Source organism: Amblyomma mixtum, chromosome 4 (assembly GCF_055824585.1).
Source record: "Amblyomma mixtum isolate Tamu chromosome 4, ASM5582458v1, whole genome shotgun sequence".
Taxonomy (NCBI): Eukaryota; Metazoa; Arthropoda; class Arachnida; order Ixodida; family Ixodidae; genus Amblyomma; species Amblyomma mixtum.
Genome location: NC_143015.1, coordinates 137,790,231 through 137,816,411, shown reverse-complemented (window position 1 = coordinate 137,816,411; position 26,181 = coordinate 137,790,231). Strand labels below are relative to the sequence as shown.

Genomic DNA, 26,181 nt, shown 5'->3' with positions numbered 1-26,181 from the left:
ATGTTCGGCTGGGGCAAGGGGACGTCGTCGGGCACGGACATGAGCATCGCCGGGCATGCCTCGCCCACCAGGAGGGATGCCAGGTAGGTGCTCCTCGTACGGTCTCGCTTCCAGAACAAGCTGCCGTACCGTCTAGATGGTCTCAGGTTTAAAGACCACATGAAACCAGCCAAATAATTGGCAGTCATTGAGTAGTGTTGGACTGCCGTCAAGAGTGTGATACTTGCAACTAATTCGGACGTGCAGAATATAGCGGTAACTAGGGGATGCGGTCGAAACAGATATGTCAGTCCTGTAGCTAGTCAGACGTTGTTAACCGTGCTGTATCACTGAACTCGTGCCCGTTGTAGCCAGTCACCAGTTTTATAAAGTAATTATGAATGTTTGAGTATGACAGGGCTCACGGATATCTACAGCTATAATTCAATGCTCTATTATTAGCATCAGGTGAAGAGAAGACGCTCCATCGTCGTCTCACCCTACACGTAACCGATGCCAAAAGGATTGTGTATACTTCACTGCACGGTCGAAGTAGCTGTGGAAACAGCAGTCGTCTACAGGGTGAAGTACCGAAATTGCTATATTTGTGTTTAGTGTTCATTGGTGTTATTTCAGCTTTCAGCAGCAATAATTATTTAAATTTCAAGCCTTTGATATCCATCTAAGAACAATGAAGTAGTAATCAAAGCTACCATTTACGTCTGTTTTTGCTCATAGAACTGCGCCACCACCCTGATACACTTGACAGCATAACTAGGAAATGATAATGTCACTACTTTTCGTCTGTTGTGTGTGCTCAGCACCAGCGCAGCATCAAGATGACCTTCCCCATCCCTGCCGTCCACTCGCTTGGTTTCAATGGTCAAGTCGTTTACTACGTGCCGAATTGCTTTCCGTATATTCACTAGATCTTGCGTAATCGCTCATCAGACGCGTTAAAAGGGCGCTGAAAAGAAAGCTCGATGAATTCTTCAGTCTTTTGCGTCCTCTGGTAACCCAGGCTGTGTTACATCATTGTTGTAACGGGTGTACCATTTCGAGATCGCTCCACATCCGAGAAAGCAAGGGAAGGCGAAATTGGTTTTGTGCAAATTTCTTGCCTATGCTAACTTTTTCTCGTCAAAAACGACATGATTCGATCTGGGGACACTAATCTTTAAACTTAGGTGCACTTAGTATTCCTGTTTAATGTACTTGAGATATGGTCTTGCTCTGTCTTCACACTGTACCCCCTTGATCGAAGTTTATAGGTATTCCCCAAGCTGATGTAGACTTGTAATAAATGTAATTACTTACCGGCACACACCGAAGCGCAGCCACAAAGCTACAAAGGAAAGAGTGAGTGCAATAAGTAATTACTCTCTAATTACTGCATCCCGTCGCATACTCATTTGTCTCAACCGCAAACCTGCGATCACCTCTGCATTTACGGCCTGAAGGGAACGCGAAGAGAGTTGCTGGCTACTTGAACAATCTACGCAGGCACTCGCCAAGCAGCAGAGATCGTGACGATGCCCAAGAGGTGTCGCTGGTGGGGAAAGTGCAGAACTCGGACTCGGCCGTCGTGGTTGTGCTCGGTGGTATCAACCTCCAGGAACCTGATGATATCGCGGCCGGTACGGGATTTTTGGTGGTGGTGGTGCTCGCTAAGCAAGGACACCAAAGTCAGCGCATACGTTACCGTGCGGGGTCAGCGCGCAGAGTTTTTTTGTAGCGTGAGCTATATTGGCCACAGTCTGCCCGTTTCGAGTGCTCCCTCCGTCGACCATACTGCGGATGCGCGAGGAGCGAGTGACGTCACTGCGCACAGCTGGTGCTCCTCGCCTCGCGCGCTCGCCGCTGCCGCTGCTGCCGGCGGCGCAGAGCCACGTGACGTCACTGCTCACGCTACGCATATCCTGGCATAGCAGAGCTAAGCCACTGCAAACTTTTTTCCGTGTAGTACTGCCCAAGGGACAGAGTCACTCATTACTATACTGAAAAATTGTATGATGCACTACCATCATACAGTTTGTCATACGAATGTCCTACAAATGCCATACAATTACCATACAAATGTCATACATCTTTGCCTAATCATACATCTGTCATGCATATATAATAAAATATCATACAAATTGTATGACATTTGGTGACAATGCTGGTATGGGGTTATTGCATTATGAATGTTTTTTAAGCACGGTAATACCACTCGTTGGCCAGTGGCAGTCTCTTGTGTTACTACGCCGGAATTCAGCGGCTCATATACACGTACACCATATTCGAGGGCGCCGTTTTGCTGCGCTAATAACAAGTTAAATGATACTGATCGGCTCAAAGGGTGCGTGCGTAGTTGCTTTCTTCTGGAAATTGGATTTTCTCTTAGACACAGGCGGAATAATTCCAGATATCTTGAGGGAATACAAGCCGCAACAAAGATCAAGCGAATTAGCATTCGTTGCTAAAATGAGACGCACTACGCTTTTAGCGCATGTTTTTAGGTGACTGCATTGTACACACAACACTCGACGCGCTAACTTAAGAGAAAGCAATATTTCTTGCTCTAACCATGTCGCCTTTCGAGATTTCTTGCTCAGGAACGAGAAAGCGGTATTCGAGGTGATTTTTTAGAATGGATTGACTTTTTAGTTCGACAGATATCGAGCGGTTGCAATCCGCTTTACGCGGAGTCTCGCCTAGCTGTCCGGACTGCTAGAGATTATTATAGACGAGCCCATTTACAAAGTATTGTCGCCGACGGAGGAAAGCGTTAGCGGATTTAGCACAAGTACAGCGGGGAAAGTGTAAAAATTTTGCTCCACTTTTCATACTCGTATACTGCAGGGAAGTCAACCTACGTGTTCAAGCCGCAGCTGAACCAATGGCTCACCTTTCAGCCCCTGCCCGAGCCCCGACACTACCATGCCGTCGTCTACTACTCTGGCTCCATCTTCGTCCTCGGTGCGAAACTGGAGTCATTTGTTCTTTTTATTCCGGAGAGGAGGGTCAGACCCATCAGCCCGTGGTACATTCGTGTACATAATATCGTAATAAGCTAACAAAGAAGTTGCGAAATGCACGAGCAGCATATTATTCATCTTTGTTGGATATTGAGTGCCGTCAAAACAGTGTATTATGGTCGAGGTTGAACACCATCCTTAATCGTGGTCACTCGCATAAGCCTTCATTGAAATTACAAGTTGATGGAAAAGAATTATCCGGTGCACAACTAGCTGATGCTTTTAACAATTTTTTCACTAGTATCGCTTCTGCTCCCTCTATATCCTCTCATGCTAGCAAATATGATTCCACTTATATTAACAACACAGTATACCTTCAACCCGTAACAGTGGATGAAATCATGTCAGTTGTACAAGCCTTAAAGAACTCTAGCAGTTGTGACATCGATGGTCTTCAAGTACGCCCAATCAAACATGTAGTTGATATTATTGCGCCCATCCTCACCCACATTTTTAACATGTGTTTAGAATCAGCAACTTTCCCAGCGAGAATGTAGTGCGCAAAAGTTACTGTTCTGTACAAAAAAGGAGATTGTAATGAGCTGGGAAATTACAGGCCGGTATCTATTTTACCGATCTTTTCAAAGCTGTTTGAAAAAGTCTTGTATTCGAGGATGGCAAATTTCATTGAAAAACAATCTGTTAACACCACACCAGTTCGGTTTCCGTAAAAACAAATCAGTTGAATTAGCGTTGCTAGAGCAGAAAGAATATATATTAACGGCGTTTGAAAACAAAGCAATAGTTGTTGGCATTTTCGTGGACTTTTCTAAAGCCTTCGATTTAGTTAACGATAACATTTTGCTGAAAAAATTAAGTAAGTATGGAATACGAGGACAGGCACTAGCTCTTATGAAATCCTACCTATCCAATAGAACTCAAGTTGTGAAAATAGGTGCCTTTACATCGAAAGCTAAAGCTGTTAATTGTGGAGTCCCGTAGGGAAGTATTTTAGGACCTTTACTTTTTAATTTCTATCTGAATGATATCGTCACTGTTAACCCTAAAGCAAAATTTATTATCTATGCAGATGACACTAGTATTTTTTTTGCTGGCAATGATATTAATCTTCTTGTTGAACAATGTAACAGTGCAATGAAATCCTTAGAGGAATGGTCGAGAGTAAATGCAATGAAGGTAAATGAAAGCAAAACAAAAGCGATTATATTCAGGCCGAAAAACAAGCACATACCTCCGCATCAAGATATTATAATAAACTCACGATGCATCGCTTTAGTCGAGAATTTCAAATGTCTGGGTGTCACCTTTTCCGTAAATATGTCCTGGGATAATCACGTCAAGCATGTTCTAAGGAAAAAAAGTCAAATAACTGGTGTAATAGGTCGTTTAAGGTATATCCTACCCACACGCATCAAACGTTTGCTTTATCATTCACTCTTTCAGTCACACTTCAACTATTAAGGCGAAAGCCTTTAATGCCTCATCGTTGTAAGCAGCAGTTGTCGACAGAAATGTCACGCTTTTCAGTTGGTCCAAACGGTCGTGACGTCACAGTGCGCGAATTTCAAACGGGGCCAATTGTACTTTGGCTAGTAACCAGGCAACCAATTGAAGGGATCGTATAGTGATGCTCCAAGTAAGTGGGACTAAGCTTAGTTAATTGCTTAATTACTCAATTAGCCTAATCAACTTTTCTAGTCAGGCCATATAAATAAATAAAACCGAGCAAGAAATTGGTCGAGCTCGGGAATCGAACCCCGGTCTTCGGAGTGTGAGACGAGCATGCTATCCACTCCGCCATGCCAGCTCTTTTTTTTTGTCTTTATTGCCTGTTTTGACAGATTACAACAGATCATAAACAGATGTTCTGCGCTGCACACTCAAACAACAAGAACGGACATGTGTTTCACTCGCGTGAGAAAATCAAAACTGTCTCAGGGAACACAACTCTCCCATCAACTCGATAACTTCATCTCCAAAACATAGCTCCTTGTACACTTCACGTAGCTTAAATATGTTTTCTTTGAAGTAATCGCGGACAGAACGCGCATCTTCATCACAGTGTCGTACAGCCATCCTGCTTCGCCAAATACTGTGCAGGCCAAGCAGGAAAATTACATCATATTTATAAAGATCCGGCTCTATGTCCAGGAATCGTATCCCATACGGCGTTAGGGGTAAGTCTTTATTGTACGCTGGAGCACGTCCCAAAAGAGCAGCGCATCCCAGCAATCAATAAAAACGTGTTCTATTGACTCTGGTTTGCGACACAACAAGCAGTCAGCACCCCATGGTAGAAACAATCCCTTTTCCTCCATCCATGTTTTAACCAGCAACGTCCCAGTGTGTAACTTGAAGAAGAACGTCTTCACACCCGCTGGCACCAACATTTTTCGTACTCTTTTTAAAACATTTCCTGCTTGGCCTCCACTATACATAGATCGATAGATTGGCTCCGGGAAGACAGAGTCGAGCAAATCTTTTAACAATTTCTTACGCGTGACATTAGAAAGATATTCCAAACTGAAGCGCGCATTCAGAAACCGGAAAGCAAAGACCACTTCTTTCAAAAACCTACTTGCACTGTACCTCATCCCGTCCACACTGGAAATAACATAGTTTGGCAAAGCCGAAGAAAGCCTCACTTGAATAAATGTCCGCAGGAAAGGGTCGCGTTGATCTCGAAGAAACAGAAATCTTGACACCACCTGCCTCAGGTACAAGTGTGGCAAGGAAAGACCCCCTTTTCTCAAACGCAGAAATAAATTATCACGTTTAGTCCTCTCCCATGAGGACTGCCAAACAAAAACTGCGAAGAGACGATGAAACTTTTGAATGCTAAGTCGAGAGCATGAAAGGACCTGCAACAAATAGCACACTTTTGAAACCAGATATACATTGCATATGTTTGCGCGCGTGAATACAGACAGTTCCTTCCCCGACCATTTCTGTGCACGCGTGGAGAGTTCTTGAATTTTCTCCTTCCAAAAGTCATCGTTATCTCGATACTTGTCAAGAGGTACACCTAGGTATTTGGAAGGAACATGTGACCATTTTACACTTGCATGAAACAAAGGCGCTGATGCCCAATTCCCATGCCAAAGGCCCGCACACTTGTCCAGGTTAACAACGCTATTGGTTACATCACAAAATCTACGAACAACCGACATCGCATGTTCTATGCTGCTGTGGTCACTACAGAAATCCGCCATGCCAGCTCGATGGTTTTGGGAAGAACAAAGGTGCGTCTAGTGAATACGGTGTCTTCGCTCACTACCATCCTCCTCCCTTCCCTTCCGGCGAGGTTTAGGTGTCCACCGAGATATGAGAAACAGATACATTTCCTTTCCTCAAAAACCAATTTACCGACGAGCGAGGTAGAGAACCGAATGGGCGATGGCGTTCTATGGACTCCTGGAAGCGTTGCAAGACGCTGTCGCGTTCCACTCTTATAGGCGAAGCTTAAAATCTTAACCACACATCAGTGACCGCACTTTAGGTCAAAAAAGTGCCCCCCTGATTTTGGACGGGTGTCCACCGAGATATGTGAGACAGTTACTGCGTAATTTCCTTTCCTCAAATACAATTTTCATTTTCTTCATTACGGGCCATCTTTGTCTTTCTTCTTCCACTCCCACTTCCCCCCTTCCTCTAAGGTGCGGTTCAGGTGTCCACCGAGATGACAGAGAATTACTGCGCCCTTTCCTTTCCTCAAAAGCGTTCAAAAGGCAAGGCATCGCGCCGAACGTGTGGTGGCGTTCCGTGGACTGCCTGGCAGCGCTACAACACGCTGTCGCGTTCCACTCCTAAAGGCGAAGCTTAAGCGTCATTAATTAGCAGTTAATTAGTATTCAGGTACAAATCATTAATTAACCATTAATTAGTGATTTGTCGTCACTTAGCAATTACTACTCAATTACATGTGACGCCACAAGTGCCACAGAAGCAGTCAAAGTGGTGCGGAAAACGTTTTCGCCTCTACGCACTTTAGACAGTCAAAGTGCCCCCTGAATTTTTGTCAACTAGTATGGGGAAACACAACACCCACAAGAAATCCACAGGAATATCAACAATATACGTAATCTATCCCAATTACAAGACAGAACTCCAAGTTACCTTACAAGACACTTCTAGTTTTGGTCAGTACCAATGTCACGTTCAAGTTACGGGAAACAGTGCCTTCAAATCAAATCAAATCAATTTATTCAAACATCCTGAGATGCTTAGGGGCACGGACAAAAAGCCAAAGGTGGCTTGACGAGGTCCGTGCCCCTTACAAGGCATACACTGGAATACGCGGAATGTTTCAAATACAGGCAGTGAATTTTCAGAAAACGCAGAAAAAGCAGCTGCCCACTAGGCAGAAAACGAAAGGCAAACAAAACTTTAGGTGTCCGGATCATGAAAAATAAAAGTGTAGTGCACAAAGCTGGCTAAGTATAAAAAATGCACGGCACGAAAGTGAAGGGAAGAAAAACGACAACCAAAAAACACACATCTCTGTAACCATGCTTATTTAACAAACAAAAGATGTGACAAGAAAAAACGAGAACAAAATAACACACATCTCTGTAACAGTGCTTATTTCACAAACAAAAACAAAGACATTCACTTTATCGCCACGTACAATTCTTTTGATTACAGAAACATGCTGCGTAGATCCCTGAACGATTTGTTGAGGACGTCTCGGTTATCATCACCGGAGAGTTCGTTCAGGATAGCTGGCAGACGATATTTCAACATTTGTTTTCCGTAATTTGTGCGGCATACATCCACTTTCCATTTTTCCGGATTTCGTGTACAATACACAAGATAGTTCGCAGCAAGTGCGGCTAGCACTGCTAAAGAATTGTCGTGTTTAATTATTTCTGATTTGTAGTGACGGATTAGTCTATAGGAATACAAAGACTCTATACTGATTATGTTAAATTTCTTAAACAATTCGGCTGTGTGTGAGTAACGAGGGACTTTTGCAATAATGCGGATAGCACGTTTTTGTAAACGCAAAAGTTTATTAATATTATCAAGCGTTGTGGTTCCCCAGACAAGCGCGCCATAATTCATAACCGAGGAAAAAAGGGAACTGTATAACAATACGTTAACTGATGTAGGAAAAGATGAACAGTAGCGACGCAAATAGCCAGTCGTACGCGAGAGCTTCCCGGAAAGGTATGTAATGTGGTCGTCCCACGACATATTTTCTGAAAAAATGACCCCTAGTGTTTTAAAATGGGGAACCACTTCAATTGTAGTGTTGTTTATTGCAAGGGATGGAATAGAAATATCTTTTTGACGTGGATGAAAGATCACTGCTTTTGTCTTTGCAACGTTGATCTTTAAATCATTCTCCGTCGCCCAAGTATTTATATGTCCCAGTGTCCTGTTTGCACGATCGGCTAAATTGATGCTCGATTGTCCAGAAAAAAACACTTATGTCGTCGGCGTATATAATATAGTTAGCAGATTTGTCAATATTAACAATTTCATTGACATAAATTAGAAACAGGAAGGGCCCTAAAATACTCCCCTGAGGGACACCCGAAACTACTGATTTAATAGCTGAGCGTTGTCTATGAATATCGACAAATTGTGTGCGATGCTGTAAGTAAGAAGATATTAAAGAAAAAACTTTGCCGCGAAAACCGTAGTATTCCATCTTTTTAAGCAGGATGCGGTGATTGATGAGATCAAAGGCTTTCGTGAAATCTAAAAAGAGGCCTAACACGATATTTTTATTTTCAAAATTCTGTAATATCAGCTCCTTTTGAGCAAGCAAAGCTAACTCCTTTGATTTATTTTTTCGGAAACCGTACTGAGCCGGAGTTAAAATGTTATATTTGTCAGAAAAAGCCATCAAGCGTTGCAGAATTAATTTTTCGAATCCTTTGGAAATGACAGGAAGAATAGAAATAGGACGATAATTTGATAATTCATCTCGGTTTCCTTTTTTATATATCACGGTAACCCTTGCGGTTTGCATGCTACGCGGGAACAGACCGAGCGACAGGCAGGCGTTAAAGATGTGCATCAAATAGGGTGCTATTACATCTATAACATATTTGACTGGTGTGATTTGAAGACCAAGAGCATCTTCTGACTTACTATTTTTCAGCGATACAAACGCTGCAATAACTTCATCAATAGTGACGGGCTTCAAAAACATACTGTGGCCGGTACTTTGCTCCTTGTAACTGTAATTAGCAGTGGTTTTCGTGCCTGTGCAACAGTAAGGAAGTAATCGTTAAAAGCATTGGCTAGGTCAACTCTGGTTAATTCTACATTATCTAACGTTACTTTCGAGACTGTTTCGGGTGGCACTCTGGTCAAAAGACTCAATATCCTCCATATGTCCTCTGATCAGCCAGTCGAGGAGCTGAAAAGATTTTCGTACACAATACCAAGGCTTTTGAATTATTATAATTCTGTCCGTTTTGACCTTTTCACGGCAACCTACAAGGACCTCCGGCAGATGTATTTGGTTTCTATGTAATGTTATCTAGCCTTGCTGTTGTTTTCGTTTGGATTTGTAGAAGTGAGTTCCGCTGTTGTTTTCTGTTGTTTTCGTTTACGAGTACTAAGTCTGTATCATATTAAATATGTATGTATATGTTTGCATATCAAGAATATGTTACGTGATGCCGCCACTCTGCCAAAATAAGGGATTGTGGACCCGTCAAGCTGTCCAAGGACAGCTTTTTTTCTACAATTCCCCATTTGTATCTGATGGCAAATTAAGATTTTCATTTCATTTCATTACATAGACGTGCAATGATTTGCCCTCCTCCTTCCTGGTTCGGAAGCAGTTGCAATATAAATGAAGTTCATCAGAGAACAGCCTAGCATTCGTCATTCCAGTTGTAGTATGTCCATCAGTGATATAAAACTCGATGTCGTAGAATAACATTGTCGACTTTTGTTATTTTGACGATTGATTGTTGCGTGTTTTACCCTGATATCGAGGGTAACATTCTATCTGTGGTAACACTGCTAAATTTTTTAGGCTTTGGCTTGGGACGCTGACGGTGGTAGCAACTATTTTGGAGCAAAGAAAAATAAAAGAAGGTCCTCAAGGGTGGGCTGCTACTTTTACAAGAGTTCACGGGCATTTGCTTCGCGGACAGCTCTGTCCACTAGCCATTCTGGCCACTTTGCTCAGGAACTCTTACAGGGGCCTCCAATGAGGAGAATAGCTTGGGTATGGGGTACTGCAATGAGATGGGGCATTCCCAAAGGTAGTGTACTGTAGGTGGGGTACTGCAATGAGATGGGGCATTCCCAAAGGTAGGGCGGCCTGGGCCGCCTTACATGTTGAGCACAGTGGTAGGGCAAAGGTAGTATGGTAGCGACGAAGGAGCTAGGGTGAGATCTAGCAGTTTACCTGTAGTTACCGCCAGACCGCACATCATTTTGTCTAGTGTACGGTAAGGTGGCGGGAGGATGACGCAGCTGTTTTTTTAGTGGGTGGTAATTTGCTAATATGTGAGTAGACCCCATGAGGTTTCCTGCGTCGGTTCGGGTGTCCAATATTCCGAAGTCCAGAGTGATATTTCTCGAACCAGCGCCTAAACGAGCTGATACTGCGGATCGAGGTATGCCCAGAACCCACGTGAGGATTATCTCTCGGGTAAGCGTGGGCCCTGACTCTAGAATGCGTCGGGGAGGTTTGATGATACTGATACTGACGGTACGCAGCTTGGGAGTCGCTGCAAATTTCTCTGATGCTCTAATCTTGTGTAGCGTGTAAGAGCGTCAAGGTGATGGCCTCGCCTGTCCTGTATTTTTCTATCTCTTTGTCCCAGCCTTATGCGACATAGTCTTTTTAATTAATCATTAACCACCAACTAATCCAGCTTTCTACCTTGGCTGCGCCCTCTGCCTTCGTAGGGTTGCTGGCGTGGAGGATGGCTGTGGCCCCTATGGTGCCATCCTCGTAGGCGGTGACAGGGGTATAATAGCCTGGTAGGGTGTGTCAAGACGCGTCCACGTCGATGTTGGGTCTGCCTGTGTGGTGTTTGGTGTAATATTGAGCTCGGGCCTGCGTTCTGCCCTTTTGTAACTCATGGTCGCCATTTATAGGTAGAAGTCTGATGCGCAATTGGCTCTGGATGTCAGCTGGGTCGATTTAAAAGTTAGATGCAGGTGGCAGGTGATGGGGACCAAGTGGAGATGGCACAGGTAGTGTTGGCCAGTTTCTGTGCTGGTTAGTCGGAGTATCTTGCTGCTCGTTGGGCTTCGAGTAGTTCCGAGATAGCATTGTTGGTGAACGTTGTAAGTAATTCGTGGGAATCAATTGTGGTAGGCGGTGTTATAAGGTGGCCGCCTCTGTAATAAGGTCACCAGCTTTTGTTGGTGCGTTTTGGTGAGCAAGTGGAGGTAAAGTGGTAAGTCAAAGGACTGGTGATGGTGGTCATATTGAGGTTTCTTCTTCGACCGACCATGGTTGCGCGTGGCCACTCTGCGGATAAGGTCCGCAATTTGTTTCGTTTGCCTGTCTAGGAGTTGTAGAGGGAAGGTTGCATCCAAAGTAGCCTGTATATAGAGGCCAGTGACCTTGAGTCTATTTACCAGCAGTATTTGGTCGTCCTACATACGGAGTTGTGTTGCGCAGTTACTAGTTCTTTCAGAAGAATTTTGTTTGTGTGTTTTACGTGAGGAACAGCACACAAGTGTCACCGAACGCACTGCGACTTCTATTTTAGTACGTGTAACATCCTGAATTACGCTGGACGAAGACACCTCCCTTCAACGTTCAGAGTAGTGCGCGCTGTTGCACCCAAAGTAACCCATGCTTGTCCGCAGGCGGCTACAGCCCCGAGGATGTGGTGGCTGGGAAAGGCGAGGCCCGCGCCCAGAGGTCGGTCTTCAAGTTCGGCGTACGCGAGAAGCGATGGGAGAAAATGGCGGACATGCTGCACGCACGTGCTTGCCACGGGGCCACCGTGGTCCAAGAAAAAATCATGGTCGTCGGCGGAAAGGACCACAAGGGAGAGTATGTAGCCTTTTTCTCCAAGATGCTCGCTGTGTTTTCTTAGTTTCCTGTGTATTGTGACCTTAATTTCCTGATCAACCTCATTTTGATGATACTTAATTTTGGCTTACGCTGACGTAAAAGGTAAGTAAATTTAACGCTATTTGCTTGTTTATAGACGTATACTACAGCCGCCTTGCCGAAGGACCAAAGATAGAAAGAAAAAGTAGGGGCTTGCGAATCGTACTTTTTCAAAACCGATTCGAATACAAATAGTGCAGGTAAATATTGAATAGATTTGTTTATTGGGGTATAACGTCCCAAAGCGACTCAGGCTATGAGGGGCGCCGTAGTTAAGGGCTCCGAAAATTTCGACCACCTGGGGTTCTTAATATGCACTGACATCGCAGAGTACACGGGCCTCTAGAATTTCGCCTTCATTGAAATTAGGCCGCCACGGCCGGGATTGAACCCACGTCGTTCGGGCCAGCAGCTGAGTGCCATAACCACTGAGCCACCGCGGCGGGGTAAATATTGGATAGATATAATCGTTAGTTATGATTACTTATTTGCTTATTAAACATTAATAAAGAATTCAAAACAGCCCAGAATAATTCAGTAAGTCTAAATAATCAGTGAGGTGAGCCTTCTCTGAAGCAAGGTAAAGGAAACAGGCAGGGCACTCAGTTCAGAGCCGAAACTGAATGGATTTTCAAGGAAAATAAAGAATTACATGTACCAAAACTTGAAAACAGCAAGCGAGTACTAATAAGAAAGGATAGAGCAAGCCTTCTTTAAATTCGTGGTGGTACCTTTTTTCTTACGAACCAAAGCCAAGCTCCTTATATTTTACAACACTATAGGATTTGCCGCGATCACACGCAGGATCCTTCAGTCGGTGGAGGTGTACAACCCGGCGTCCGACGCTTGGGTTCCGTACCGCAACTTGCCCCTTCCCCTGATGGGCTGCGGGGTGGCCTACCTGGCGGGAATGGTGTACGTGGTGGGGGGCGTCACCACCAAGAAGCAGGTCTTTACCGGCATGGTGCCCGCCGAGGTGCTCTCCACGGTGCACGCCACCGACACCAACGAGCGCGCGTGAGTATAACACAACGCCGGCCGCCTCGTTTCTGGGGACAAGAAACGTCCTATATATCATTGTCCGGCGAGTGCAGACGCCAGCGCCGATTGCTGCCGTAGCGGCCGGAGGAAACCCACTTGGAGCGTTGTATCTTTGTCATGTCAACGTCATCCAGAAGTAAAAAAAAAATATTTCCGAGCAGGATTTCAACCACCGTTGGCGGTAACGAATCAGCTTCGGTTCCGGGTGCCTTAACCAGTTCAGCCGTCGCCCTCAGTTAATCGGGCTGCGTGCATATGTGCGGCATGCGCGCGAATGATTAATGTTAAAACAACAGTTCTGCTGTCATCAGGTGCTCTGAAGTAGTGGCACCCGAACCAGCCGCAATTTCCTAACCATCGGAGCTTCTTCTCGACCTGCGCTAAAAAATACGCAAGCTAGAAGGCTAACCGGCCACACGTAACAAATGTTACAGTGATGAAGAGCACGACACATAGCGGCCAAGGCCGGCATCGATGCTAAGCTGACGGGTGATCTGTGGGTAATGAACTCGAGCCTTCAACTCAGTGTAATGTTGCTTTTATGTACAGCGTGTATATAAAGTAATGAATATGCAGGTTTGAAGCGTAAGCAGTTTACGAGAAACTTTTTTGGGAGCGTGCATAAGTTGACACGAAAAAAAACAATACACTATTAACACAGCTTGAATCTCAAAATGAAATTTTCTCTATCAATGAACCAACAACCAGGTGCCTAACTGTAATGATAAAAAATTGTTACAGAAAAATTTGTTTAACAGAAATTTGTTAGGCAGGTTACTCGTTAACACGATTCACCTGTTTGGTCAAGTCCTGCAACCCTAATATTGCTATGCTACCAAAGTCGTCATTATGTCCAATAAAAAAAACCCAATTTAAAAAAAATTGTGACAGGATTCTGTGAAGCATCCGGTGTAAAGCAGTAAACCGGACAGCTTTAAAGCATCAGCACTTCACGAGAAAATTTCTTGCAAGCGCCCGTAAGTTAGTTCAGATCTAAAAACGAGACACTGCGCCATTAACTCCGCTTGAATCGCAAAATAAAAGGGTCTCAATTAACAAAAAAACAAAGCAGAAGTACAAGTGACGCTGGGCTTCTCTATATCGGCGCGAAGGACTACATGTTTGCGCAAAATATACTAGAAAGCATTCGCACCTACTAGTTTGACGGTTTTTCTGGAAGGTGTTCTTCATACATTTGGATTACGGCTTCTGCCACTGTGTTGACTTGGAATTTATCTCCTCGTGCAATTTGCACTATGTAAAGATGGGTGCGACGTCCGAGCCTGCCGGAGCCCCGTGCCTACTGCACGGCGCTCACCATCCACCACGAGCTGTGGCTGGCGGGCGGCCTGAAGCCGTCGGGCCGGGACCCGACCGGCTTCACGAACGTGGCCGATGTCCTGGCCTTTGACTCCCTTCGTGGCCGCTGGGAGTTCCGCTTCAAGCTCTCGCGGCCCCGGCACGCCGTGGCCGCCGCCAGCGCCGACGACCGCGTCTACGTGCTGGGCGGCATGAGCTGCCTGGACGGCACCTCGGTGGAAGACGTCGACGTGTACCACCGGCAGCGGCTCACCTTCCTCGACTGCGAATGCCTGCCCAAGAAACTCACCGGTAGGTGGCGCTCACGTCTTCCCAAGCTATTCCAATCTATAGGGCAGTGACAACTATGCTATTTTAACGCGATAGCGTTTAAGGCCCTGTTCCCCATAAAATACGGTGTCGGCGTTGTGAGCGAAAAACCACGAGCATGGCTCTGGCAGGTGGCTCCCATAGAGCAACCTAAGAGACAGGTGGGCCGCCTAGATCACTAAACCTGGCCACGCCATCACCACCTGCCCATCGGATAGTGAGCAAACTGCCCACGGTGTCAGGTTCACAAAATGAACAAGAGAGGGGAAAACCTCAGGTCGCTTGAGCCAACGTTTCGACAAGGGGACTTGTCTTCGTCTGGGCGCCACCGTGTCAGGTGGCAGTTAACGATTAATTGCTCGGTAAGAGCAACCTGGGTCCCACAAGGCTCTCTGCTGGGAGCACCTGCCATCGCAATGCAGTGGAATGCAGTGGCGCATCGTTTCCCACTGCACCACTGGGCCAGGAGGGGTACGGGTACTCCCAAGGATCTATGAAAGTAAACTGGACAATGACCTTCTGCATATATAGGAATTCGCCATTACGCTGTTGCTTCCTACCCTTAAGGTGGAGCTTGAGTGTCTCCTCTCGTTTTTGTTCCCCGGGTTTAGTATGAGATCGAGCAGGCTTTTTACAAGACTTTATGCCAGCGAGAGTCTTAAGAGTAGAGCGATATGTCTATGGTGGCCGAGGTTGTCTGTACCAGCGAGAAGAACGTAGCATACACCGTTGACAAATCTGCGCAGGACTGGCAGCAGTCACGGTGCCACCGGAGTCAACGGACGGGTCTGGCTTGAAGGTGAGGCGCTGTTTAAACTTTGCTCCGTGGACAGTTGAGAAACATCCGGGGTATTGCCTGCGCGCGAGGTGATCGTGAAAATGCAGCAGCGGCAGCAGGCATCTTCTTAGTGCAATCTGCTTCAGTGGATTAATCCACCGCTAAACTAACCGCAGTACAGTGCAGGCAGTAGACACTAAAGATATTTTGTGATATTGGGGAAAAATACGCTTGTTTTTTTCCATATGTTCCAACTCTTCGTAACTAGTGCGCCAAATATTTTGTAACTAAAATAAGCAAACATCAAAGACCGCGTTCGTTAAGAGAAATTTAGTAAGGAATGACCTTTTACGGTTTTGAGGCGTCGTACTGTGGCCAGTTCCGGCGCGTAACTACATTTGGAAACATCTAGCTAGCTGTAAAGGCGTAAGCTTCAAGACCTAAGTTACAAGCGCTAAGAGCTTTTTAAACAAGCAACTGGATGTGTTCACTATTTAGGAAGCTGGAGGACAGAATGACACGTAACAGCGGCTCAATTTCTTCGTCCTTTTTTTTTCGTCTGTACTCCACAGGTGTTCGAAAAGCAAGCCTAACAACGTTTTCTTTACTAGTTACTGTATAAATGGAACAACTTTTTTTCTGGATCTGTCGTTTGCGTTCGCTTGGCACATTAGTGCACGCTCTGATTTAGCAGACCTTTAACAAACCGGTTACACGTGCACCACAAATTGCCTGCCTCCCCCGAAATGCTTTGTTTTTCCGGCCAGAGTGGTCCAAGTTCCAGAGCTCCGTCATCGCTGAAGCTGGATCAGGGAGATCAGGACAAGAGGAGGAGGCCCCACAAACCGGTGAAGAGCGTGGTGCGTGCGCTTTAAGACTCGCCGTCGCTTCAAGCAAACACTGCCACAGGCAGCAGGGGCGGGAAGCTGCCGGACAGGATGTTTAGGAAGGTGGGGTTGGTGGAATCCCCGGCTGTTTAGCTCGCCTTAGCCATTAACATCCGGACGCTGCTCATAGGCACGTGTCATTTGCAAATCATCGTTTGTTAGAGGGGAGATGGAATAAACGTTCAGAAAGCTCAACCAGAAAATTTCAGGTGTTTAGGGGATTAAACCTGAAAGGCATTTCGTTTGCTACTTCAGGCTGGCCGAAGAAAATGTGGGCAACTGACTGGGAGTAAAATACAAGAGGCCGAATCGCGCTTGCAATGACCATGCTTAACAGCATTTGGGCAGGCAGATAATCCTAGAAAAAAAAGGGTTAAAAAAGGTGCGAGAGAGCGCTATAGTGGTGAACGGAACGCTTAGATTCTCATTAAATTCTTGCGCACTGCCGTATTGTACTGATATAACCGTGTTCTATTAAATCACCCGTGGTATAGGCGACCCACGAACAACATAGTCTGGATCCTTCGTAAGCGCACGTAGGCAGCAGTCCTCAGTCTTCGCGAATTTTATTAGAAGAGCTTAAACATGACATCTATGAAAAGCGGGCGCTTAACTGCTCAGGTTGGCATCCGGAAACCGTGACTCACCTCTCTCAATCATTCCAACAGGCTCACGTTTGTGTTCAGAACTCCCAACACTTAACACTACTGCGCACTCATTGAGTGTTTCAAGCCTCTTCGCGTATTTACGCAAATTCGTTTTATTTCATGGTTTATATATGTTGAATTACGGGAATTGATACGATTGGCGAGCAATCAGAACCGAGACGTGCACGCAGTACGACGACAAGGACCGGTCCACGGAGGAAATCGAAGTGTCCCCGGACGTGCGCAAGAAGACTCCGCATCCAAGGCCAAGGACGGCCGCTGGCGACGTGGATGACAGCCCTCAAGGGGTGGGTTGATTACACCACGCGCTTCTTTGTTTGCTTTCATTGAGACCCCATGCCACTTGGCACAAAGACTGGCTTCCTCCTCTTAATTATAAAGGCATCGCACATGATGCACGCAACGTGGAATCGAACGCGGGGAGAACTGCGGATCACTAATATATCTTAATGGAGTATTGAAGAAGCGTAGCTTGTGCACCCCTTTGTTCCATAATGTCAGAATCATTGGCCGCGGCAAAACGCAGATAGAACGAGAAATCTTAGAAGCCTTCAAAATCAAGAAGTTAGGAACTGAATGCGTCAGCGACAGCTCTGTTAGGTTCACGGCAAAAGAGTACAGTTTCATGAATGGGACATAGGTTGCCACACGCTTTCTTCGATCGCTTAATGTATTTCGTGTTTGTTGTTTTTGTTAACGCTTGTGGTTGCTCTCGCGCATGTGCGCCCTGTCTTGATGTTGGCGATTCATCAAGTGAAGAATTTTCAGTTGTGTTTCCAGCGTTGTCCTGTGTATTTCTCCTTGTGAACGCGCTCTTTTCGCTGGTTTTCTACTTAATATTCTTAATAGAGAGACGGGATCCTTCTCAACGTAAGCAAAAGTTCCCTGCTACAAGATTGGTTTAATGGTTTATTGGGGGTTTAACGCACCAAAGCAACTCAGGATATGAGGGACTCCGTAGTGAAGGGCTCCGGAAATTTCGACCAGCTGGGGTTCTTTAACGTGCACTGACATTGCACAGTACACGGGCCTCTAGAATTTCTCCTCCATCAAAATTCGGCCGCCGCGGCCGGGATCGATCCCGCGTCTTTCGGATCAGCAGCCGAGCGCCGTAACCACTGAGCCACCATGGCGGGGCAGTCGTCGAAACTATTGTTCATTAGTGGTGTCTATACCTACGAAGGACTAAAAGTAAAAAAAAGTCAGAGGGACATTTATTTACCTTATGAGTTGGCAATGCGACAGTATTTCACTACGGCGTCCCTCACAGCCTGAGTCTCATTGGGACGTTAAACCGCCATAAACCAAAGCAGTATTAGAAGCTGTTGATGCTTTTACCAGAGGTGGAATCCCTTGTAGTCTGCTGACCTTACTTACCTAAAGTCAGTAGGCACTAATCGGTCTGGTAGCGTCACTAGCCTTCGGAATTTTATGGCCGATGACATATTACTATCACGACGAGGTTTTTAATGCTACAGCATTAATTGGAGAAAGTATACTATAAACAGACAGTCCTGAAGGAAAAAAACAGTTCTCAAAGGTGGACATGGACAACAGAGGAGACGGCGTATGGTGAGCAGACTTCAACTTCGCCTCTCTGTGCTGTGTTTTCGTTTATCAAGAACGGCTTCACTCTTCCCGGACTTTTCATCCTTGTCTGCGGCGAAGAAGTGACGTAAGTGCCACTAATGCTGCCTGTGCCGACGACGCAGGCCCACTGGCCCCCAGGCCGTCTGGCACTGGAGTCGAGCACCTTCCTGGGCGTGCAAGAGCTGAAGCTGCGGACGCCGCTGAGCCGGCCCAGCATGCCGCGCTTCTACCACTACGTGCCGGTGGCGCCCAGGAACGACCCGCACCACGGCATCACTGTGCGCGTCGACGACGACTTCAAGCGAACCAAGTGAGCGAGCCGGCCCACAGGAAAGCGACGGGGAGGGGGCGAAAGGGCGAAGTGTGCCTCAAGCTGCTCAGTAAAAGTTTCACAGGACAACTAAATTTACCTTATGGGTTGGCAATGCGATAGCATTAGAGCTGTTGATTCCTGTACCGGAAGTTACGTCACTTTCGGTCTACTGACGTAATGTTCTTTCTGGTGACGTCAGTTCCCTACAGCCAATGCGAGAATTTTATGACCGGTGAACATGGAGGAAAACAACAGTTTAGGAGACGCTGTTCGGCACAATTTTTTTTTTTGCAGCCGGAAGTGACGGCTCTGCCTCTCCAGTTGGCTCATGGCCTCAGCGTACTTGCGCATGCGCAGGTAACATCCAGGCGAGCAGACGTTCTCGCGCTGAGCCGCCGGCAACTGACAGACGTGATGGAAACGACGCGGCTGCGCGATGGGTCAGAGTCCCAGATGTCCACGCGGAAAGTCCTGTCTTCTGGCGCATTTTTGTTACCCATATCGGATAGTGAGGGCGAGCCTTTACTTCTATGACGGCCACACATTTTGTTTCTTGCCGATGAGGCGTTTAATGATATCTCTTTAAGAAATACTTATAAATTGTAGTGGAAGGCTATGTCTTTCCGGACTGTGTGGTGGGCTCGCCGGCGTGTGAGCAGCCGGCTCGGGATCTGCGATGCCAAGTTATGAGGCGGAGTATAGGGCTATAGGCAGAAATAGGCCCTCTGCTTCTTTCAATCTAAAGTGGGTGGGGCACCGGATAGCCTTCGCACCCTGACATTTGTTAATACCGTCTCCCATTACTCTTTCCCTTACCAGCATCACAAAACATCGTCGATGCTCTTTTGTCAGAGAATATGTGCCCTGCTCAAGTGAATTTAAGTAGACGCGTCTTACGACCTGCCATCTGATTTTTCCTAGCTATGTGTGCGCAGGTTGGTGAAGTAAAAATAGCAGATTAATAAAAAAAGCGAACGCAGATGAGCAGTGCATAGTCAAGTGACCACTGAGCCTCTGAACTCATATTTCAGGGAGGTGTTGGGATTGCGAGATGCCAGCGGACTTCCACCTTTCGCCAGGAAGTTGCGTAGAGTCAAGCAGGTTCAGGACGAGACGCTTCCGGTCATCCTCACTTTTGGCGGACTCGACCCCAGGGACCCGCTGAACTACGCCAACGGCAAGTTGCGCCCGAGACTCAGGAGTGAATCTATATACTTGATGGTTCAGCTCCATTAGCTTTTCCATTGTGTAATCAAAAAAGATATGCAGGCTGCACAAAGTGAGCATTATTAGCCTCTTGGAAGACGTCTAATACGGCTAGGGCGTGCTGTACACTGGAACCGGGGAACTCTAGCTACGCGTGCTGCAGAGCTGCCTCAGCGAGTTCATGTCAAGTGTGGTCATGCTTACTGATGCGTTTGTTGTGGGATAAAAAATGGCCTCTACAATTTCATGTAAGTGCGATTTCTAAACGAAGAAAAATTTGGTGGCTATCAGCCGCACTTGACATAAAACGCATTAGCGAATGTATGCTTGGCGGGTATGCATGGTGCGTATGCTTGTCAGCTGTCCTGGCCATATTCAACGAGGACGTGTGAGATTATAGAATTGTCAATTATGGGGCTGTCTAAGCGACGCGTGGGACCTAGTGGAAGGCTCTGGATTAATTTAGACTATCTCGGGCTCTCTGACATTCCTTAATATAGCGGAGAACAAAGGCGTTTTTGTATTTAACCTTCATCAGAGTATGGCCGTTGCGCCGAGATCGAACCCATGACCTTGAAATGAGAAGCTGAACTACAAAGCCACTGAGCCACCGCGGTGGGATAAGTTAATTTAAAGCTTTAAAGTGGACCTTAGCTGGGAATACTCCGAATAACACCGTCTAAGCGCGCGCCATCAACAATTATGCACGGTACGTGGAGCGCAGGTCGCGTGGTTCTGCACTACCACGTCCTCAAGAACCGCTGGGACCTGTGCGGCATGATGCCCGAGCCCCGGAGTTACCACGCGGCCGTACTCATTGGGAACACCGTCTACGTCACCGGTGAGGCGGAATGTCTTCCCATTTTTTTTTTCAAAGGCCATCTTGGCAGTACACTGACCGAAAGCAACGTAAATACACGACCACCATTGTCAAAACCACTTGATCGGTTTTCTTGGTTGTCCCAGGCTGCCCAGTGCAACCTGTGAAAGACGTTTCTAGGTGGTAGTGGCGGTGGTGAAACGTTAGTACCAGCAGATACAGAGGAGCGACCCGAAGCCGCCCCCCGCTTAAACGGCGGCCGCTATCCCTTGGGCAGCGGCGGCGTCTTCAGCCAGCTGGAGGAGCTTGATCTGTGTCCCCGGGTCGGGGCTGATCATTAGAGCGTTCCAATGATCAGAGTCGGTAATGAAGTGACCCTCAGGTATGGACTGTGGGCAGTTGCAGATTATAATTTGGATCGGCTTTGCTAGCAATAATCTCCGAAGTACACTTTATCGCCGCATTTGGGAGGCGTACGCTTTGCTTCACCGCAATTTCTTATGTAACATTTTTCCTCAAGCATATGACCTGCTTCTGCGGGTCGCTGCTGCCTGGGGTGAAAGAAATACGAACTAATTCACTCGTACCCGAAATTTCTTCCCAGCACCTTGCTCACGTGCTTTCCGATAGGAACGCTACGAGTCACTTGGTATGGCCGCAAGGCACAGCTACAGGAATAATTTGTGAGCATGCCTTCAACACTTGCTTTCACTCATGTTTCTCCTCTTTCCTGTGTCGCCATCTGCAGGTGGATTTGACCCTGACACGCGCAAGTGCGGCGAGCTGGTAGCGTGCAAGACTACGTACGCCTACGATATCGACTCCATGGAGTGGAGCCGCAAGGCTGACATGAAGATGGGCCGGGCGGCGCACGGGGCGGCCTGCTTCCACGACAAGATACTCGTATTCGGCGGCAGAGGTCGCTTCGGACGGTGAGAGCCGACAGAAGTCTCGTAGGCTTACATGCTTAGAGAATATGAGAGACCGCGTGTCTGTGGCATCCGTCGGCTAAAAAGTCTGGTGGCTGCGGAGCTCAATGCAAGACATGTCCACACCCATATACTATATATAGCTTGCTGCCGTGTCTATGTTCCATCCAATCTTACCACTATGGTGTTAGCTCACCTCATAACTGAAAGGCTCAGCTGTGTTTTTTGCTCTCATCTAAAATTTGCCTCTCATTTTTCATTGTTCGTCCTTTGTGGATAATAGTCTTCAATAAGCGGTGATCTGCAGGACTGTCCACTGTACGTTGAACACATGAGCACCAGATGAAGATGTACAGCCTTTGTCAAAAGTTTACAGCCCAGGGGGTTTGCTTCCGACCACTATTGTGGCGCTGCTGTAGGACTCGTGGAAGTCCTACGCATCGCAGGGAGCAGGACCAAAAATTTTTTTACCTTCAGGAGATTTGGGACGCTGAGGACGCATTACGAGCGAAGCAGTGTGGCCCAGAAGCAAACCCCCTGGGCTCTAAACTTTTGACAAAGGCTGTACCTCTGCGGAACATCACACCACACTAGCGTGATGTCTATATTATGGCGAAAGCCGCTGCGGTGCTTTAGTGGCTACCGTGCTCGGCTGCTAACCGGAAAGACGCGAGTTCGATCACCACCGCAGCGGTCTCATTACGATGGAATCGAAATGCTAGAGGCCCGAGTCCTGTGCGATGTCAGTGTACGTTAAAGAACTCCAGGTAGTCGAAATTACCCAGAGCTCTCGACTATGGCGTGCCTCAAGCCTGAGTGGCTTTAGGACGTTATACCACATAAAACAGAAAAAGCTATTGCGAAAGTGCAATAAGCGCAGAAACCATGGCAGCTGTTCAAACTGTCTGCAAATCAACGTTTTGTTTTCAAGTATATATTATATGGCGCATACGTGTTAACATTAGAATTGGAAGACCCAGTAATTTGGGCCTTGTTGTAAACGTTTACGTTATAGCCTCTTTAAAGGGCTTCGTTTAGTGTCAGTACAGGGTTCGTTCTGCTAAATTCTGAAGCACGCAAAAAAAAAATTGCACATCACCTTTTGCCTGTTGTTTATTGTAACAGTATTACGATTAATTAAGATTATTACGTACGGTGAGACGTCGGAATCATGGCGCTGACCGGTGAATTTGCTACCCGGGGCAGAAAGCAGTCACGTGTACGTGACAGCATGGCATGGGGATGAACTAGAAACGCAAATACTTCATTCTGCATTAAATGTCACAACCTCTAGATGGCGGGCTTCGGTACAAGATGGAACAGCCCTTGTGCGGTATATGAGGTTAACGGTCGATTTACTCAGCCTGTCTGCGTGTCCCGGAGGGAGAATTTGTTGCGCCGTTGGAGCAGCATTCTTCCGTGGGGATGTCTTCCCGAGCTCGGTCCGGCGTTGTCTGGCCCTAACAGCGATCAACATCATCATTCAAGCGCGTGTTGTCCGATCTCGAAGAAGGGAATGTTCGGCTCATCTTTCATTCTTCTGTTACATTGAGTGAGAATGGCTTCGGCAACCAGATGCAGGTCATCATGCAACGTTTGCAACAACCATCCGCACTGGCTTCGCGTTGCCTTGGCAACAACCCGGGTAGGGGCGGCTTCAGGAAGCCAAGATGGCACAGGGGAATGCCTTTTTTTATGCTCTGTAGCACGTGACGCTGGCGAGTCCGACCAGTAGGGAACCATCTTTGCTGCTCGCAGGGCCGTGGCGTCGACAGAGGAGTACGACCCGGCATCGGACACATGGAAGGAGTGCACTCCCCTGGACGTGCCCCGCATGGCTGTGGGCTGCGCAACGGTCGGTGACGTCATTTACGTGGTCGGCGGCATGATTCCCGAGACGGGCGACTTCTACCGAGCAGTGGACCGGGTGGATATTTACTGCCCCAAGACCCACACGTGAGTCCTTTTAACAAGGATTCTGCGTTGTAAGCCTATCTTACTCTATCGCCGGTGCCTGGTGGCAGTAATCGCCGTTGCAGTAATCGCCAATGCACATGTGTACCTTCAAGGAATTCTTGACTGATAGCTTCAGATTAGTGCCGTGATGCAAAAGCAGGTTATTGGCGGTTGTTCACATCAAATCAGGATGAACGAGACCTGAAACCTCGTCAAGCGTACCCTTTGCATCTTGTCGCATGTTTAAAAACAGCCAAGGCTTACTCAATCTTCACAATGCGAGGTTAAGTACACGGAGATTAAAGATAGAATTCAAGAAAGAACACGGCGCTACAGAACAGAATGGGGGTCCTCTTTTGTAGCGCATTTTATTTGCTGAAATACCTCCTAAACTGGCCCCTGAAGGTCCTGTCATGAGATTAGAAAACTGGCGGAGGACAGCGATAGAGTAGTGTAGCTTGAGACAGAAAGAAATAGTTCTACTTGTAGGAATATTTCTAGCTAAATAGGAGTTAAGTAAAAAGACATGCTATAAAGGGCTTCACTGCTGATCATCTAAATCAGCTGGTCCGAGGGCCCACCACTGCCCAAGCCCCGGGCCTTCCCGGCCGCGGCGTGTCTGGACGGCAAGTTGTGGCTGGTGGGCGGCTGCTACGACAACTCGGAGCCCGGCCTGCCGCTGGTCAGCCTGCGGGATGTGGACGTCCTCGAGCCCAGTGGATGGGTGCACGTAGGATGCACCGTGCACTCGAGGCATGCCGCCGCCATCGCCGTCGCCGGTGAAGTTCTCATTTTCACACGCTTAAAGGGGAATAGGGGTCTTCTGGCGGCAGTTCAGCATGTTCCCGATAACTGTGGTATGCACATGAAGCATGCCGAGGGTCACTTTCAGCGAATTCGAGAAACAACTGTGGCATCACATCGAGAGGTATAGCGAAGGACAGAATGACAGCTTGCACGTCCTGTCCTCCTCTCACCTCTGAGTTTGGTTAGCGCGTGGCAAACGTACCATAATGCGACGAAAACTTCGGAAAGTTTGTTAGTCATTTTGTATATAAGTGCTGCTAGGAATTTGCAAAGCGCCAGGAAACCCATGTAGGAGCGATGAACAGCGTTTAGCTTGTGCTGTCTGTCGCGCTTAGCTTATGCTTTATAGTGGGTCATCCGGCATACGTTCAGAATGCGTCATCTGGTTTGGTTTATTGGTTTATTGGGGTTTAACGTCCCAAAGCGACCAAGGCTATGAGAGACGCCGTAGTGGAGGGCTCCGGAAATTTGGACCACCTGGGGTTCTTTAACGTGCACTGACATCGCACAGTACACGGGCCTCTAGAATTTCTCCTCCAAAGAAATTCTAGCCGCCGCGGCCGGGATCGAACCCGCGTCTTTCGGGTCAGCAGCCGAGCACCATAACCGCTGAGCCACCGCGGCGGCAGAATGCGTCATCTTTCACAGACCAAGTCCGCAAACGAAATCCACACACGAATTCCGCACACGAAGTCCGCACACGAAGTCCGCATAGTCCTCTGAACAAAACACCGGCTAGCGGTCTCGGGCTTTTCTCGTTGTGGTTCGTTATGTTCGTTATGGTTTATCAACCATCGCACCTTCCCTTCTCTTCCTTTACCACCAATCACCACCTTCCCCATGTTATGCAAGGTGGTGCCACAGTCGCGACAGACTTGATGTGATGTACGTAAAGAATCATGCGTCATTATCGCACTTTCTGATCAAAGGCAATGCTCACGCGCCACGTTTCTTCTTCCAGACACCAACATCTACGTCATCGGCGGCACCAGCAGTGTCCTGAACGGCCCCCTGAAGCGGCCGGAAGTGTACCTGCAGCTGGACGACTGCTACAAGTTTCCGGCCGAGTACCCGGAAGCCATGACCGGCATGTCGGCCGTGTGCGTGCCCCCAGCGAAGCCTACCTTCCGCAGCCAGTCACTGACGTGCATGGTCAAGGACAGGCTGGCAGAGTAACAGCGCCGCAAAAATTTAACCATATCACACATTTATTTCAATTCGATAAACATTTCCTTCTGCTGCAGAAATTTTCTTCATATAGTAATAATACCGGAAAATTATCGACTGTATAAAAGAATACTTGCAATTCAGAAAACAAAGCGTAGCCATTGCTTCTATCTAATCTTGAGAGCGTATTGTATCTTTTGGAGCGCCGCAAAGATGAATCCTCGGACCACTGGTATTTTTTCATTTTCCGCACATTAGCTTTGATATTGCTTCTAATAGTCGTCTGTTCTAATATGCTATTGATATTCATTGGCAGACCGTTCGGTGCTGTAATGGCGGGTCGGTCCATGCATTGTCCGCAGTAATATGTTCGATTAAAGG

The 26,181-nt window shown here is 47.1% G+C and overlaps 1 protein-coding gene across 1 annotated transcript; it reads left to right on the top strand.

Moving 5' to 3' along the window:
* LOC149348406 (alpha-scruin-like) lies at window positions 1-25,935 on the top strand. The gene is made up of 16 exons (XM_089585818.1): window positions 1-83; window positions 1,483-1,616; window positions 2,824-2,940; window positions 11,760-11,949; window positions 12,814-13,026; window positions 14,315-14,661; window positions 15,426-15,478; window positions 16,225-16,317; window positions 17,183-17,299; window positions 18,725-18,912; window positions 19,947-20,092; window positions 20,846-20,962; window positions 21,690-21,873; window positions 23,629-23,826; window positions 24,391-24,605; window positions 25,595-25,935. Exons 1-16 carry the CDS (start codon window positions 1-3, stop codon window positions 25,807-25,809), a joined length of 2,610 nt encoding a protein of 869 aa, XP_089441944.1. The 3' UTR covers window positions 25,810-25,935.
* The last annotated feature ends 246 nt before the right edge of the window (window positions 25,936-26,181 follow it).

What these genes read in the sequence shown, in the direction of transcription:
- LOC149348406 (XM_089585818.1), top strand. Translation starts at nt 1, where the DNA reads ATGTTCGGCTGGGGCAAGGGGACGTCGTCGGGCACGGACATGAGCATC. An exon ending in ACCTGATGATATCGCGGCCG is followed by an intron (nt 1,617 to 2,823) that starts GTACGGGATTTT and finishes CGTATACTGCAG; the next exon opens with GGAAGTCAACCTACGTGTTC. An exon ending in TGGATGACAGCCCTCAAGGG is followed by an intron (nt 17,300 to 18,724) that starts GTGGGTTGATTA and finishes CCGACGACGCAG; the next exon opens with GCCCACTGGCCCCCAGGCCG.